The sequence below is a fragment of the Gekko japonicus genome, unplaced genomic scaffold, assembly GCF_001447785.1.
Source record: "Gekko japonicus isolate JY-2015 unplaced genomic scaffold, Gekko_japonicus_V1.1 scaffold552, whole genome shotgun sequence".
NCBI classification, from domain to species: Eukaryota; Metazoa; Chordata; class Lepidosauria; order Squamata; family Gekkonidae; genus Gekko; species Gekko japonicus.
Window position 1 is genome coordinate 600,977 of NW_015167552.1, and position 18,676 is coordinate 619,652.

At 42.7% G+C, this 18,676-nt stretch overlaps 1 protein-coding gene across 1 annotated transcript in view; it reads right to left on the bottom strand.

The window, feature by feature from the left end:
• Positions 1–18,676, bottom strand: part of RANBP17 (RAN binding protein 17) — a 306,660-nt gene that overhangs the window by 86,296 nt on the left and 201,688 nt on the right. The window contains exons 20-21 of the mRNA XM_015413703.1: positions 18,266–18,354; positions 11,119–11,226 (exon numbers count right to left, since the gene is read on the bottom strand). Coding sequence (XP_015269189.1) covers positions 11,119–11,226; positions 18,266–18,354 — 197 coding nt within the window. The remainder of the gene's footprint in view (positions 1–11,118; positions 11,227–18,265; positions 18,355–18,676) is intronic.

The window sequence follows — 18,676 nt, forward strand, 5'->3', positions numbered from 1 at the left end:
ATATATGTGTGTGTGTGTGTGTATACACACACACATATATATGTATATACACACATACTAAAAAACATATAATATAAAGAAAATACAGAAAGAAAATAATTATTATATAAAACAGAAAATGCTTCTCCCCGACACCCCCTTCATTACATAAAAGACTTTTTGAAACACTGTCTGTAAAGCACAATGAAGGCAACTTTGATTGGCATACGTTTCTATTCAACATTTTACATTTAAGATTACTTCTCATTCTGCTTCTTCATTGCAATGCATTTTAAACTACTCATTCTAAATTTGTCTCTTGCTTCCATACATATAATACACACTCCATCTCTCCTCGAATTTCATAACTGATCTGTTTCTCAAGTAAGTTGTTAGTTTTGCCATCATTGCATACTCAGCCTAATCCTCTCTTAAAGCCATCTGTGCCAGTGGCCACCACTACAAATTCTGGTAGCAAATTCCATTCTTTATGCGTTATCTATGGAAGGGCTTTTTGTGTGTGTCTGACCTGAACCTACTGCCAATCAATTTAATTAGGTGAACCTGAGCTCTAATATTATGGGAAAAATTGCTTTCTCCTCTTCATACACGATTAACAATTTTATAAGCATTTATCTGGCCCTTAAGGTTTTTTGGGTTTTTTTGTTCCAGTCTTTTCTTGGATATTTCCACACGGGTTATCTGCCCCAGGTTCAATGTTGCCGAGAAGTGTTTTCCTGCTTCCCCACAGCATTGTGGTACATTCATGCACCTTTCAGGGTATCTCCAGCATTTCTCTAGTTTTTCTGAAATGCATTTTCCTGCAACGTTCTGAGAAAGGTTACGGCAAAGCCTATATGGTTGCTGCGGGAAGGAGGAGTTTGGGTTTTCCTGGTCACTCCCACACAGTGGCCATTTCCCCTGCCTCTGTCCCTACGGCAACGATTTCTTCTCCTGCCCCAGGGAGGCTTTCCGTTTTCTTAAAAATCAGCAATTGAATATCATTATATCACAGTATCATTATAATTATTTGTGCATCAGGTTCCAAGAATTCCCTACTTTTCGAAAAGCTCTATCCCCTTTTGCTGCCGCTTCAGACTAGGGTTGCCAGCCTCCAGGTGGGGCCTGGGGATCTCCCACTTTTACAGCTGATCTCCAGCTGACAGAGATCAGCTCCCCTGGAGAAAATGGCTGCTTTGAAGGGTGGACTCCACGGCACTGTGCCATGCTGAGGCCCCTCCCCTATTATTAGGAAGGGTATTGTAAACAGATCAGCCAATATCATAATGCCGCTATATAAATCAATGGTGCGACCTCATCTGGAATACTGTGTGCAGTTCTGGTCACCACACCTTAAAAAGGATATTATAGCTTTGGGAAAAGTGCAGAAAAGGGCAACTCGAATGATAAAAGGGTTGGAACACTTTCCCTATGAGGAACGGTTAAGGCGCTTAGGGCTCTTTAGCTTGGAGAAACGACGACTGAGGGGAGACATGATTGAGGTTTATAAGATTGTGCATGGGAAAGAGCAGGTAGAGAAAGAGGTACTTTTCTCCCTTTCTCACAATACAAGAACCCGTGGGCACTCCATGAAATTGCTGAGCGGTCGGGTTAGAACGGATAAAAGGAAGTACTTCTTCACCCAAAGAGTGATTAACACTTGGAATTCACTGCCACAGGAAATAGTGGCAGCTACAAGCATGGACGGCTTCAAAAGGGAATTAGATAAGCATATGGAGCAGAGGTCCATCAGTGGCTATTAGCCACAAGGTATAGATAGGGACTCTGGGGCAAGTGATGCTCTGTCATCTTGGTGCTTGGGGGGGGGGGGTCATGGGAGGGCTTCTAATGTCCTGGCCCCACTGGTGGACCTCCTGATGGCACTGGTATTTCTGGCCACTGTGGGATACAGAGTGTTGGACTGGATGGGCCTTTGGCCTGATCCAACATTGGCATCTCTTATGTTCTTATGTTCTTATGTTCTCCCCAAGCCCCGCCCTCTCCTGGCTCCACCCTCAAAGTCTCCAGGTATTTTCCAACCCAGACCTGGAAACCCAACTTCAGACTTTTTCTTTTAATGAAAGCTGGGGGTTCAGAGAACCTGGTACACAGATTGCTATATTGCGCTGGTGGTGAAGGTTGGGTGGAAGATGCTTCCAGGGGACTGAGGATGGGAAATTACAGGGAAATCTGCCGTGTGGAAGCCCCAATGCCGTTCTGCTGTAACGGCAGCCACAGCAGCAAGGAGGAAACGATATAAGTCCATTCCCATGTGGGAAAAACACCCTTGCTGAGGAAGACACCCCACTCCATTCATCATTTCAGTTGCCCCTTTCCAGCTCTCGCAGATCTCTTTGGAGACAGGGCAAACAGAAGTGTACGCAGTATATTCTAATGGCTGTTCCCTCGATTTACATAAAGGAAGTGTCATTCCAGATCATGATGGGGAAAATTATAGACTGTAGATAGGGCTGCCAAATCGGGCCGGGGGGCGGGGAAACCCCCACTTTGGAGGCCCGATTTCCGCCACAGCAGGATACGGCCCCGGGGGCATCCCACCCCCCAGGTGATGATACCGGGCATGCTGGGGGTGGGGCCACAGCCATTTGAGGGGAAAACTCTGTGTTTTCCCCTCAAATGGCTGTGGCCCCGCCCCAGCGTGCCCGGCGTCATGACGTCACTTCCCTGTGACGTGCATGTGGCGTGCACACTTCGCACGCGCGCGCACACGCCGGGAGCCGGGCTGGAGTCCCCTGCCACAAGGGTAAGTGCCATTTGGCAACCCTAACTGTAGAATTGTAGTTAACACTGCGATTATTTTGAAGGATGCGGCTTTGATGACCTGAGAAAATGCAGAACGAAGTTGAAGAGCAGTGGCACAGCTTTAATCACAGCCCACAGCCTCATCGGGTCTGAAATACGAAGAAGGACCTCGCCTGAAGTGCTTCTGGTGCATCTGCATGGGGGCTGCATCATGACAAAGCCATCTGAAGGAGAAAGCCCCCCTCCCCCCCAGTCTGGGTGGCTCCAGCCATGCTGTTAATTGCTTGAGGAAGCCGGGGGTGAACCATTTAGGGAGCTCCTTCACACAAACAGCTTTCCACGCAGCACACTTATAGGGGTACCTGTTTGTGCAACTGAGGCCTCAGTGTTTAAGGCAGGCTGCAATAAATGCTACAGCACGGCTGCCACACTATTGTGTGGCTACATTATCAACTTACTTGCAAGTAAACAGTGTTGCACTTACCTGTTACTGTTGTTCACTGAGTGGCCACCTGCGCAGTCACACAGGGGTACCGTGCCTGTGCAGGCCTGCCATAGGAGATGCAGAAGGCTCTAGAAGTGGTAAGGCACTCCCCCCTCCACAATGTGGTAAGGCACTCCCCCCTCCACAACTGGTTCACCTCCCTTTTTGGCATGAAAGGAGGGGGGAGAGGAGCACTCTTCCCTCAGTTCCTCAAGGCCGCCACTGGAGAGAGTAATAAGAGAGTTCAACAGAGCTCACCGGCCAGAAGGAGGGATGAGTAACTGCACAGGTGACCGCTCAATGAACAACAGTTACAGGCAGGGCTATTTTGGAGCAGGAACACACAGGAACGGAGTTCCGGCTGGCTCCCAAGTTGGCCACGCCCAGCAGGAACTCATTAGCATAATAGGTCACACCCAACAGCAGAAATCCATTAGGATTGGGTACATTAGGGGTGTGTGGCCTAACATGCAAAGGAGTTCCTGCTACAAAAAAGCCCTGGGTTTTGACAACAAACAAGGTAAACAGAATAACAAGCAAAAGGTGGGTGTGGCTGGATAACCACACTTCTGGTAACATGGGGGTGCGGCCTAATGTGGTAATGAGCTGTGCTGTCATGGGTGTGGACTAATATGCTAATGAGTTTCTGCTGTTGGGTGTGGCCTATTATGCTAATGTGTTCCTGCTGGGCTTTTTCTACAAAAAGAGCCCTGGGTAACTTACAGGTAAATGCAACATTGTTTTCGTCACCATGGTGCCTGTGCAGTTCTACCTGGGAGAGTAGCGAGTTGACTCCATGGATAAGGATAGAGGGATGAATACACCATGTAGCACCACTGTTATGTCTGGACATGTGCAATCTTCCACTCAAGCTTAACTGCTGCGGGTGCTAGTAGCCAGCATAAGGAGGCACGCCTGGACTTGTCTGGAAGGCCACCTAGATGGAGAGTGGGGAGGCATGTCTGGGCTTCTCTGGGCAGGCCACCTAGTTGGAGGTTGAAGCCCCAGAACAAAGGCAGGCAGGATCCTGCAACCAATCGATCCAGGCCAACTTGTAACACTGACGAATGGCGGAAACGATCTATCAGGAAATGGACTGTGTTGTAAAATTATGTCCCTTCCCAGGATCAGTGAAGGAAACAACCAAGTTTGCACTATTGTGAAATGCTCTTGTTCTATTAAGATAAAAAAGTAATGCTTGAACATCTAGGGGATGAAGAGAAAATTCCCTTGAGTGCACAGGATGAGGAAAGAAAACTGGACCAGATATATCCTGGAGTCACAACTTTGGCTAAAAGCTTAAGACAAGTCCAAAGAACCACCCTGGAGTAAAAAAATCTTAAGAAATAGGGAATCACACCTAAATGCTTGTAGTTCACCAATCTGACAAACAGATATTATATGCACAAGAAAAATGAACATTGTAGTAAGGAGGCCTAAATGGCATGTAGCTAACTGTTCAAAAGGTACAGACACAATTGGCACAGAAGAAGAGAGAGGTTCTATTGAGGACTCAGTGGTCTGTAGTCATACCCTTCTAAGTGAGGTGGACATTTCCCAACTCAAATGGGAGGGGAGAAGACTGCAGGTAGCTGTCAAAAGGCCTGTTTGGGGGCCTGTATAGAGATGAGAGAAGGGACTCTGGCCTTGCCTTGTGAGTTCTATCTCTTCCTGTTTTTAGGTAGAGATTGAGAGTATGAAGGATGCGGAGGCCTGTATATGGACTGATGTTGTAGGAACTGATAATCTCTCCCTCTGTAAGAATGGTAAGGACTACAGTAAGGCCTACCTCTCTGGGAAGGCAGCTGGGTGGGAATAATACCTAGCCTCTTGGCGGTAAACTTATTCTAATTCTTTCTAGGGCTTCCTCTGTTTTAGAGCTAAAGAGGTCTGTTCCATCAAAAGAAAGGTCCTCCACTTTTGCACATGCTTTGGTGGTGATGTGAAACGTAACCATGAATAATGCCTATGGGCAACAGCAGTACCCAGAGGTTATGAGCAGCACCATCTACAGTGTGGCAGAGGAAATCTGCTGCCTAGAAAGTTTGGTAGCTTCAAGCTGCAGCAGCTTAGCAAGCCTACGATTTTCTTCACGTATGAGGTCTAAATAAAGGTCAATCTTTTCCCAGAGGAAACACTGATAACATGCTGGAATGGCCTGATAATCTTGAAGGCCAAAGCCAAGGAAGCATTGACCTTCCCTGCCTACAACATCTAACTTTCAGCCTTCCTTATCAAGGGGTGCTGAATGATGCCCTTATTTCTCCCTTGGACGGAATCTATAATTAGGGAGCCAGCTGTAGCACGGTTAAGCAGGAAAGCGAAACCTTCTTGCTTTGTTTGGTAAAGGTTCTCGATCCTTCTGGCAGACAGTGGAATCAAAGCAGGATTTAGCCATGGACCCATAGTGATTTCTACCAGTCCATCCATAATAGGTAAAGTTCCTTGATCCATAGATCTGGTGTGCACGACCTGGAATAGTGAGTGGGTCAGTGGGAGGTAAGGGAGTACAGGAAACCTTGATTTCAAGGGATCAAGCCACACACAGTAGTCGCTCTGCATGGAGTCAAAACTCCTCACTAGGAGAGATTGAAGCAGGGTCTGTCATAGTGTCCCCCAGTGACGGATATGAAGCCCAGTCTGGTTCTAAGTCAACAAAGGGAGATTGATTATAGTCAAGGTCATCAGCATGGAAAACATCTTAATGAACCTCTGAAGAGGGTGGAAGGTTTGGACCTTTCCCCAAAGAGGGAGATGGAGACAAATGCTCAGATCTGAAGTTTCTGGGTCCATAAGGATCAGTATCATGAGTATCTTGTGGGGCCCACTGGCCATAATCAGCAAAGGAATCTTTATTTATTTATTATTTGTATTTATACCCCACCCTCCCTGGTATGGCCATTCACATGCCTTGTAATTAGAATCAGAACACCAGGAAGGTATAATCAGTAAGCGTGATTCCAACCTATTCCCATATTCTATGGAAGGACACCTTTGGGCTGGGAGCTGAAGTACTGGGGGTGCTCTGATGGCTGTGGATCAAAAGGGCTCCATTTAGCTGAATGGACAAAAGCCCTGTGAATTCCAGAAACACAGCCAGGGTTTTCCAGAATTTGCTTGACAATTGTTGAGTATTCAATTGAACTATATTCAATTCTCAGTCTACACTATGGGACACATTCTCTCCCCAAAAAACAATATACCATTCTAGTTACCGTAATTTGAACGGCAACTTCCTTTAGTGGAACCATGTGGAAAATCTACTCTTGAACAAAATACATCTCCTAAGATTCGGCGGCGGGCGGCGGTGACTGAGTTTATCTTCTGGCCATGGCGAGCTCCTTGGCTTGCTAAACATAAGCATCTGAGTACACCACTGAAAAACTCTACGACCCAATATTATACAACCGTGCTAAGATCTGGCAGATGGCAAAAATGAAAGCAGAACCTCTGTTCATCATCAAGCACAATTTGATACTGCGTAACATATTTTAACCATGTCAAAGTGTATCGTATTATGCATTTTAACCTGTAAAACCTAATGCGATACACAACTCCAGAAAAAGGAAACCCATCCCTGATGACGTTCTCTAAAGGGAACAATAGAGATTTTCTGCATACCAATAAGTAGATGAATACAATGAATATGCTAAGCAGTTTCATGAACTCCCTCATCTTTGGAGATTTACTCTAATTGTTCCTCTTTGTTTCTGTTTACCACTGGCTGTATATGTAAAGGTGCTTCCTTAAATTCTCTCCTTTGAAGGTTTATCACCACCAAAAAGAAGTCTTTTGGGGCATTATTAATTTTGGACACTCATAATATGGGTGGGGAGAAATAGTTACTATGTCTAAAACAGAAAAGTAATCCATGCAAAGGCACAACTAAGACATCAAAATGCAGAGCTTTTTCAATTGAAAAAATATATAACTTTTGCCTGGAAGACAAATTCAAATTCATGATACCTGCGGCGAATTAACTCCATGCTCAAATACATTTTACGTAGTTTAAAAAAATAATAATCTGTGCTTTCCTTTAAAGAGCAAATAAATACAAAAATCCAAAAGTGGAAGAAATTTCTGCATTGATATCTTATCTATGCAATCTGCTGGATACGCCTAGTGAACGAGATATCTCTCCTTATATATAATTGAGCAAGAACATTCTATATGAACATTCTAAATTTGGCCCCTTTAGTGTTAGGCCGGAAAAACTGCCACTCAGAAGACACTGGCTGGGTTGACTGGCTGCTTTGTGCAGTCCCGCCCAGCATTCCAAGGTCTTTTGCATATGGAAGCTGATTGGACTTCACTGCATTCCACACCTCAAACTCACCCCCCTCCCCGCAAGGCAGTTGGAATGTCAGTTGCATATGGAACCTTCAAGGTCTTTTGCATATGGAAGCTGATTGGACTTCACTCCGTTCCACACCTCATACCCCCCACCCCCCGCAAGGCAGTTGGAATGTCTGGTGGTGTGTAGGTCCCAGGATCATGTTTTAAAAGCTGCCTGGGGGATTATGGACCATTCACACACTTTCAACCTTAACATACCTCATAGGGGGAGAGGAGAATGATGACAGCTGCTTTCCCTGGGGAACTATTGTTGCCAATCTTGGCCCAGCACCCATCAAACCATTCTCTTCAACCCCCTGCTGTGCAGCTGACTTTCCCCTAGGGTTGCCAATCTCCAGGTGGGACCTGGAGATCTCCCACTGCTACAATTGATCTCCAGATGACAGAGATCAGTTTCCCCTGGAGAAAATGGCTGCTTTGGAGGGTAGACCCTATGACATTATACCTGCTGAGTCCTTCCGCCCCCCCCCCAATGCTGCCCTCTACAGAATCCACCCCCCAAAACTCCAGGTATTTCCCTCCTTATAGCTGGCAACCCTACTTTCCCCTCAGTGCCTGATGGTAGGCAACTTAGTTTGGTCCAGTCACCTACTTTGGCCTTTGGGAGAAAACATATTGGGGCCAATCCTGATAGGGTTGCCAACTCCCAATGGGAAATTCCTGGAGATTTGAGGGATGGAGCCTGAAGAGGGTGAGGTTTGAGGAGGGGTGGGACCTCAGACAGGTACAATGCCATAGACTCCACCCTCCAAACCACTCAGTCCCTCATGGGGAACCATTGTTGCCAATCTCCAGGTGAGGGCTGGAGAACACTCAAAATTACCATTGCTCTGCAGAAGGGAGAGCGGAAGTCAGCTGAAGTCAAAGGGGCAGATAATGGTAGGTTGATGGTTACCTGCAAAGGAGATGGGGTTGCCAACTCCAGGCTGGCAAATTCCTGGGGATTTGAGGGGTGGAGCCTGGAGAGGGTGGGGTTTGCGGAGGGGTGGGACATCAGACAGGTAGAATGCCATAGACTCCACCCTCCAAACCAGCCATTTCGTCCTGGGTAACAATTGTTACCAATTTCCAGGTGAGGGCTACAGATCACTCAAAATTACAACTGCTCTTCAGGGACCAGAGATCAGTTCCTCTGGAGAAAACAGTGGACTCTGTCATTATACCCTGCTGAGGTCACCACAGCAAAATGACACTGTTTGCCCAAAGCCAGAGCACTCCCCCAGAGCCTCTTTCTAGATCCCGTTGTATTTATTTCCACAACGGGCTTTACTGCTAGTTATTGTAATAATTCTCTTCAAATTTCTTTCCCCTATTCTGGGTTCAGAATTCATGACATCATCTCAAAATTCCATCCTCACAACTACTAGTGAGTACAAGAGAAAAACAGAGGTGCATGCTAAGAGGAATCAACATCCCCTTCAGAGAAAAAAAAATGCATTAAAATATCCATAAAGAATAGTATTAGGTTTTTCTGAATAATTGTGACAGAAAGCATGCTTTGCTTCTGCATGGTTGGTATACTTTTAAGATGAGAAATACACTGCACTATCTACCATGTGGACAACAGAGGGGGAAATCACCATAATGTATCCCATGAGAAGAAATTCCATATTCCAGTCTTCAAGGACCCCCAAAGTGGCTTACGGAATGGCCTACTAAAGATACAATGTAATCACAACAACTGTCAACACCCGAATCTAAAAAAGTTTAAACATTCAATGTATGACAAGTTGGAAGACTAAAACCAAACAACGTACAGAAGGTAAGGACAGGGGAGCAGATCAGTTAAAATTAAAAGACACTGTAAACATTTTGTGAAAGTTCAGTAGGTTAGTGCAGACAATGCCGAACAAGCCTCGTGGGGTAGAGTGCTGGACTGCAGGGCTATTTTTGGGCAGGAACACACAGGAACGGAGTTCCGGCTGGCTCCCAAGTTGGCCACACCCAGCAGGAACTCATTAGAATAACAGGCCACATCCAGCAGTAGAAACTCATTAGGATTGGCTACATTAGGGGTGTGTGGCCTAACATGCAAAGGAGTTCCTGCAACAAGAAAAGCCCTGGGTTTTGACAACAAACAAGGTAAACAGAATAAGAAGCAAAAGGTGGGTGTGGCTGGATGACCACACTTCTGGTAACATGGGAATGCGGCCAAATATGCTAATAAGTGGTGCAGTCAGGGGTGTGGCCTAATATGCTAATGGGTTTTACTGCTGGGTGTGGCCTATTATGCTAATGAGTTCCTGCTGGACTTTTTCTACAAAAAAAAGCCCTGCTGCACAGTATTGGGCCCACAACCAAGAAAGGTCTATCTCATGTCACAACCCACAGAATTTCTGATGGTGGTGGAATAGGATCTCTCCAGCTGATCTCAGTGTAAAGACACACTCATGATGGAGAAGGCACCACACTGAGGTACCCAAATCCCAAATTCTTTAGGGCTTTTAGGTCAACACTCTGGGCCTAGGGAAAAAAAATGGCAGGCAATGAAACTGTAGCAGAACAGGTGTACTATGCTCAAATTTGCCAGCCCATTAACAACCAGGCAGACATTTTTAGGCTATTTGACGTCTCCATGGACTGTTCAAAAGTGGCACCATTCTGCAGTATAGACCAGTCTGGAAGTCACCAGCATATCAGTAATGTGGCTAGGTCAGAATTCATCAGGAAGCAACTCTTATCAGCCTAAACTAGTAAAAGAAAATCACTCTTGGCTGTAGCCCAAGGGTCCCAAACACATAGCTTGCAGACATTAGGGCGCCCACAGATACTTTTTCTTGCACCCGCCGAACATTTGCGGGAAGTGGGTGAGTCCCAGTGCAGCTTGTTCTGACAAGAAAAAAAATTGCTTCAGCAGCAGCAGGGCAACTCTGCACAACAATCAGGGACACATTCCCCCATTCATTTCCTGAAGTAAACTATCTACCCAAGGTGACAAAAGATGTTCCAAGGCCAAAACCATGGTAGAATCTAGACTAGTATGGATGTAGATAACCTTTATAATCCAAGAAATCCTGGAGCTGGGAAGTCATTTAATTATCTGGTCCCATTGCCCGAGTATGGGAAGGCAGGTCTGAAGTAGTTAAAATCCCAGAGCAGTCCTCCTTGGCTGTGTTTCCCGAAGTGCCACTTGCCATACTGTTGGAGGTAAGCAGAGGCACCCCTCTGATAGAGAACTTCTAGAATTCATACGAATTAAGCTGTTACTCTTCTCTAAAGAGGGGGCTTTCACTCCTCCCTCAGTGTGACCCGAAAGAGCTGAAACTACCTTTGTTAAAATAAAAGTAACTGTGGCACTGGAACTTGGGCAGTAGAGCATGGCTGGAACATGCGCGCGAATGCAGACACACACACACACGGCCTTTCAACATCGTCTTTACTAGAGGCTTCGGATCTGCGGACAAGTACGGTTTCAGCAAATCCAAAGCTTGTTTTGAAGCAATACCAAATTATAGATGACTATGAGGTCTCTTTTCTCGTAGTCCATCACAACAGAACAAGCAGGACAGTCAGAGTGACACTACAGTGAACTATACCTGTTTTGCATCATCTCGGCCATGAGCTTCAAGATGGGAGTCGTACAGGCCGGTTCACGGTACCACAGCTCAACAGCTGTCTGAAGAACAGGAAGATATGACGGGTATCTTTTCGTAGTGGAAGTTAAAGAAGTTCAAAATAAAGATAAATGTCATGTATGGCTTGCTTTTAAGACTAAAGCTACAAATAGCGTCTCGAGCCCTGTTCTTTAGTTGCTATAAAGTGTAAATTGTCACTGAAGTGGAGCCAAACTGTTTTTACAGAGATTAATTATGTTCCAGTAATCCTGTTCTATAAAGCTCTGCCATCACTGGACAGTCTAAAACAGGGGTCCTCAGCATGGTGCCCGGGAGTGCTCTGGCACCCATCAAGTATTTTTAGAAAGTGGGTCTAGCCTGATGGGACTCTTTCTCAGCAGGGCTTCCGACTGGCCCCTGGAGGTCTGATTAGCTCTGCAGATTTTGAAATAACACTGTTTTTGGCAGCGGCTGCCATCACAGGGCTCATTTTGTTGTCTCTTACTACTCATACCCAGTGTATTTTAAAAATTATTCCATTTGTCCCCTGCACTGGGGCTTCCTCTATAAGTGTATGTCTGTGGCGGGCTCTGCCTCCTGGGGTGGCCATTTTGTGGTTGTCCCTGCATTCCATGGAGGCCATTTTGTGGTTGCGTCCACCAGCCTATGTCAGAAGACCAGAGGTGGCCAAAGGCTCCCGGTTAAAAATCTCAATGGTAAGACAATGTATGAAAAGCCTAAGTACCAAAACAGCAGCAGTGGTTATGAATGCGTAAAGATAAGCAACATCGGTCAGCAAAACATCTATAGCTGCAAAACAAGGAATCTAAAAGCAAAAAACAAACAAAAAACCTCAACAACTCCATCATTACTTTTCAGAATTCCTACGAATTACTTTTCAGAATTCCTAGTTATCCTTAATGGAAAACACAAAGCAAGAAATCAAAAGCTTTTGATAGTCATTGTGGTTATACCTAATCAATACACATTAAAGGGAAAAAGAAAGGGAGAAAGTTTCCCCGTTAAGGACCTGGGAACCCTACTATTAGATATCATGGCACAAAATCTAGGTCCCATCTGAGACGTTAAAGGGGACTGAGAAGTCAAAGGTTTTTGAAACTTTTTCATCATAATGTGGGTCTATTCATGGCCACAGAAGGAAGTTCACAGATACGTATACAGCTTTCGCCCCTCTGATAATTTTGAGATTTTGGCCTTTACAGAAATGTGCAGCCCCACCCTGGCGGGCAAGGACAGATCTCTCCCACACTGTTCCCATTTCTGATCATTCCTTTAGCATAACCTAGAGGAATTACTCAAAGATGCTTGGCTTCCTCAAATAGGTTAGAAAGGGTATCACTAAGGAATTATTATTTTTTTTTTAGTACCCGTAGGTACACTTTTATTATTATAGACTAACAAACATACATACAACACATCACTAACAAACATACATACAACCAGGGCTATTTTTGGGCAGGAACGCACAGGAACGGAGTTCCGGCTGGCTCCCAAGTTGGCCACGCCCAGCAGGAACTCATTAGCATAATAGGCCAACAACAGAAACTCATTAGGATTGGCTACAATTAGGGGTGTGTGGCCTAACATGCAAAGGAGTTCCTGCTCCAAAAAAAAGCCCTGGGTTTTGACAACAAACAAGGTAAACAGAATAACAAGCAAAAGGTGGGTGTGGCTGGATGACCACACTTCTGGTAACATGGGGGTGCGGCCTAATGTGCTAATGAGCTGTGCTGTCAGGGGTGTGGCCTAATATGCTAATGAGTTCCTGCTGTTGGGTGTGGCCTATTATGCTAATGAGTTTCTGCTGGGCTTTTTCTACAAAAAGAGCCCTGCATGATACAACACATCACCAACACCCATTTACAAACAAAAAACATACAATGAGATCAGTATATTTTCTTCTAACTCTATTGCCATATTAATATCATACATATACAGAATACAGAATAAAGACCAGAAAACAATTGTGCACTGGAGGTTTCATTTGTATTTTTGCCCAGTGGTTAAACTTTGAAACAATTGTTTTCTGGTCTTTATTCCATATTCTGTATATGTATGATTGTATATATGTTTACATATTAGCCAACATGTTCTATTTGTATTAGACCTCTGAGGAAGGCCCTGTGAAGGCCGAAACGCGTTAGGTCTATTTTATCAGCCTTTGTATTTTGGTATTTTTATATTTGTATATGAGGTATGAATGGGCCCTTATTTGTTATTTTAATTTGTGTTCAATAAATATATGTATATTTTTGTATGTTTCATAATTAGATTTTTAGAGTTGGCCCTCTTCTATTCTTAACTAACCTTGTTAGGTTCTGAATTCTAGGTTTTAGGTTCAGTTTTTTCCCCTTTTTTGTCCTTACTGTTTTTATGTTCATCGCCTTGAGGACTCTGGGTGGAAAGGCGGCATAAAAATGCTTTAAATAATAAATAACGAGTATCGGGAAGACAGTCTTGGGAGTGAAATTCTTGTCTGATTTCCTGAAATAGTGGTTCTCAACCAGTTTTATGTGTACCACCAGCAGAATGCGGAAGCAGTCTAGGTGGGATGCAGGGTTTTTGTAACTATTACTAAGAATTCACTCTCCTTCAATCCCTGTGTCCATCTGCAAGTGCAATGGACTATCTTCTGCTGACCTGAATTTCCACAGATTATCCACCTGTGTCCTTCTGGCATGCGCGTAGCCACCTTGGATACTTCATGTTTCTAGTAATCCCTTGTTCGCCCTTCCCACTAGCCAGTGGCTTTGATGCACCGCTTCCTGCTGACTCAAACTGCTAGGGATTACTCATTGTGCTTCTGTAATTTTTTTTAATGTCCTTAAAACTGTCTGTAAATGATTACTATCATAACAGAACATCTGTGAACATATCAATGTCCTTTCTGGGGAAAGCGGGCTTTCTGTTTCTAACATGGTGGGACCCAGGTTCTTTGACAGAGTGATTGGTGAGATGCAAGGTATGAAACTGCCCTAAAACACTGATTCAAAGGGATGCCCCATCAGAGCTTTCAAGATATCAAATCTGTCCATCCGGGCAGGCAGCCTCTGCCAAGTCGACACATTTTTAAGGAATTAAGAACCTCAAAGGTTAAATGGATACAAATTGGGGGGCCCAATGTTAAAATCAATAAATATACAACATAAATATTACAAATGATCAAAAATGCATGTATTTATTATAAATTAGTTTAAAAACAATTACAGGCCCAAATAGAGCCTCTATAAGAATTTCAAATTGTACACACAATCGGGACCTCTGCCAAGTCGACACATTTTAAAGGAATTAAGAACCTGAAAGGTTAAATGGATACAAATTAGGGGGCCCAATGTTAAAATCAATAAATATACAACATAAATATTACAAACGATCAAAAATGCATGTATTTATTATAAATTAGTTTAAAAACAATTATAGGCCCAAATAGAGCCTCTATAAGAATTTCAAATTGTATGTACAATCGGGACCTTATGCAACTGGCCTTCAGGCAACTGGCCTTCTTCAGTGGTCAAGCAGAAATGTTTCACATCGGCTCAATTATTGAAATACTAATATTAATCAATATAGGACCAAGTGAAAATTATGCTGAAAAGGAAGGAAAAAGAAGAAAAATGCATTATCAATTTACATATAATATCTAATGGTAAAATTATGAACATGGGAATGTGTTGAAAAATTGTATGATGTGAATTACTTCTGATAAATATCAGTTAATTCTAGGCAAAGATGTACTATATAGATCTCATATGACATTGCCTTGTGTCCAAATCAGGTACATATAACCAAAATGGTATTTCAACTGTGTTCCTGACAAAGTATTTAAAATAACCTAATATTAATAAGATTGAACATTTAAAAAACCCAGTGTTCCACTCCCCAGTGACAGGAGTGTACCATTCCCCAGTCGGACTCGACTGTGCGACTGAACAACAACAACAAAAAAGGTCCTAATAAGGGCCTAATTGTGCATATTGTATGATTTGAAATTCTTATTGAGGCTACATTTGGGCCTACAATTGTTTAAAAACTAATTTCTAATAAATACACGTATTTTTGATCACTTGTAATATTTATGTTGCATATTTATGATTTTAACATTGGGACCCATAATTTGTATCCATTTAACCTTTCAGGCTCTTCATTCCCTTTTTTTGGGGGGGGGGGTTTACGTTTTTGTTCCTTCTTTCCCATATTTTTAAGGAACCTACAGGTTCCCAGGGTGTGAGGAAATAGACCCCTCATCTGTATTCAATGCTGTTCTTGTGTTGGAACCAAGCCGCATTTGCAACCATTCCTGCAACATGTCTAGGATCCCTTGACTATCCTTACTCTACAAGGCCTTACCCTTTGTTTTGACTCCAAATCAAGTCTGCACCAATCACCTAATGATGAGGCCTCTGTTCATTAAACCACATGCACATCACACATCCGCTCCCTTACTCTCATCCAAATTTTCAGACAGTATTCTTCAAAGGAGTACTGCCTTTGTTTATAAATTCATCAAGAAGCGACATCATACTTCTGTATCTTGCAAAGCATTTGACTACCAGATTGAATGTGAGACAGGTTTCTGGAAACCATAAATAGAATAGGTTTCTTATCAGAGAAACTAAACTGAGAGGTGTTTTTTTTTTGGGGGGGGTGTTGAGAAAACATAAGGGTTGGATTCAGACTAGATTTTCCAACAGCACACTGGAACTTTCCTGCCTTCCACCTCCTACTTCAGCCCACTGATTTCCATGAGGAGGAAGAGGAGATTGGATTTATACCCCACTCTTCACTTGGAGTCTCAGAGCAGCATTCCGCAGTCAGACTTGACTGTGCGACTGAACAACAACAACAAAAAAGGTCCTAATAAGGGCCTAATTGTGCATATTGTATGATTTGAAATTCTTATTGAGGCTACATTTGGGCCTACAATTGTTTAAAAACTAATTTCTAATAAATACACGTATTTTTGATCACTTGTAATATTTATGTTGCATATTTATGATTTTAACATTGGGACCCATAATTTGTATCCATTTAACCTTTCAGGCTCTTCATTCCCTTTTTTTGGGGGGGGGGGGTTTAGGTTTTTTTTCCTTTTTTCCCAAGTGAACAAAGCTAACTCGACCCTGTAACATGCTCCACAAACATTCATTATTTTGAAATTATTATCAAAATCACTTGATTCCTAAGAAATCTCCATAAATGGGATTGCACTCTGATTTTGTGCTCAGTGGCTCATTTACACCGAGACACTGCCAGGCACAACCTGAAAACCCTATTTCTGAATACATCAGCCAAATCAACTTTCTGAAATGTAAAATCTGAATCATTGACAGCTTGACATACCAATATTTAAAGAAGAATGAATGACTTTCATATTCATGAAATGTTTAGTACCATATCCTTGTTCACCTTTCCTTAGGTAGAATATGCAAAGAAAAGCCTATACCTTACAACCAGAAATATCTTTAAAATATTTGGAGATTTTAATATAGCCTTATGAGAGATCAAATAACAACTTTGTAACAGGTTTTTTTTATTATTACACATATTTGCTCTTCATCCCCTGCCCAGAGGGAAAAACTATAAATCTTTTCTCAACTGAATGAACACCATTTATCATATTCATTTTCTTGTCAATACAATTATGAAAAGCCTTTGGCCTTTTTCCAAGGAGTCTGATTTGTTACGAAAACCCAATTAGTATAAGCAAGCCTGCTACAAACAATCCTGTTTTGCAGGATAACATTACTATTCTGCCTACTTGGCTATTTGCAGCCCAAAACATTACTGTTAGAATATATAAAATATAATGATTCCCAGGTCAAAGACCAAATCAAAGATATTATGAATTCTGCTCATCTTTGCCATCTAGTGGACAGAAATTACATTCAGAACTGTTTCTTCAAATAGGAAAAGACAGCCTGGGAGTGTTATCCCAAGAGATCCTAAGAAAACGTTTTGTCTGGCATCACTTGTCATCTAAAGTTTTAAAAAGGAAGTGGGCCATTTCAAAAGCTGCATATAATTCTTGCAGAATCTGCTAATCACTACTGGATCCTTAGAGTTTTCCTTTTATTCTACTTGCTGTTAAATTATTTGCACATTTTAATCTGCCTTAGTTTACATTTGTATACAGCTTTGGGCGTTATTTTTAAAGTAAAAAAGGCAGTGTGTACAATTAATTAATAAAATAAATTTTAGTCAACGTGCAATTTTTAAAAATCTAATCAACAAAATAAGGCAAAAGCCAAAAAACAACAACAAACAAACCCAAGAGACACTGTAAAAAAACTGCTTATTGTTTGCAACTGAAATGCCTTCAGAAGCCTAAAGCCCAGTGTCTAAGGGGATTTCAAGCAAGTCTAAATCCTCCCTGGGCAGAACAGTTCACAGAACCAGACACTAGTTCTATTCCTTGAAATGGTAAACTTTAGATACTTCCAATTTGCATCTCAGGCGTTCCTTAATACAAACTCTGTCAATTTCAGGAAGGTGGATAGCTTGAAAGAATCTGGGCAGGCATGTAGTTTACTCTCGAGAACCATACACTGAGCTAAAAATTTCAGACCCAAATCACAAGTGATTCTCCAACATTTGAACAGAAAGCTAGCTGTCTTTCTAGTAAAAGTGTAATAGAGAATTCATATACTGGGGATTTTGCAAGCCTAAAGCAATGAGAGATTTCACAGCACAGAACAACACTGAGATATGCTTAGATACATAGATGATTTTACAATTATCCGCTAAGCGCAGAGAGAGAACTAAAAGCTCTAATATACATTTTAACCAAGAGAGATACATCATGTTCTAAACTGGTGGGATGTAGATTCATTTTGCAGAGGCATCGTGAGCTCACAGGGCAACGGAAGAATATTTAGGGAGTGGTACCAAAAGCAAAACCCAAACATGACCTCTTTGTGGTCTTTCTCCAAATGTTGCCCTCCCAGTTAATGGCACAAGACTGCAACTGTACTGTAATTTTAGCTGATTACACATTAGTTCATTTAGCTTTGTTTCCTCTTCCCTACTGTGCCACACTATTAAACTAATGCAAGGGACCTGGTATCCCTCTGTGCACAGAGCTAGTATTGTCATTGTGTAATAAGGATACATCCAGTCAAACAGCATGGTGTAGCTGGTCTTTGTGTTCAGTGCAAAGGCAATCCCTCGAAGATCTCGTGCCAGTCCGATCAACATACGCTGTCAGTGGGAAAGAGACATAGTAATTGATTTTCACGTTAGCACAGAGCAGATGGAGTAATGACCAGCCAATAATGAGCACAATATCTGATTTTAATTCATTAGTGTGCCTTTTTTTCCTAAAGAACACTCGAGTTGTTTTTTAAGTCTCCAACTTAAATGCTAATAATATTAACAAAATGTTGACTAATACACTGCAAGGCTATCAATAACAGCAGCATTAATTTAGCTTTAGGAGACAGGGGGATCATGGAATAAATTAAAGGTCTGTATCCACCAGGAGGATAATTTAAGAGCAAGCAATTTTTTTTATATCTCTTTC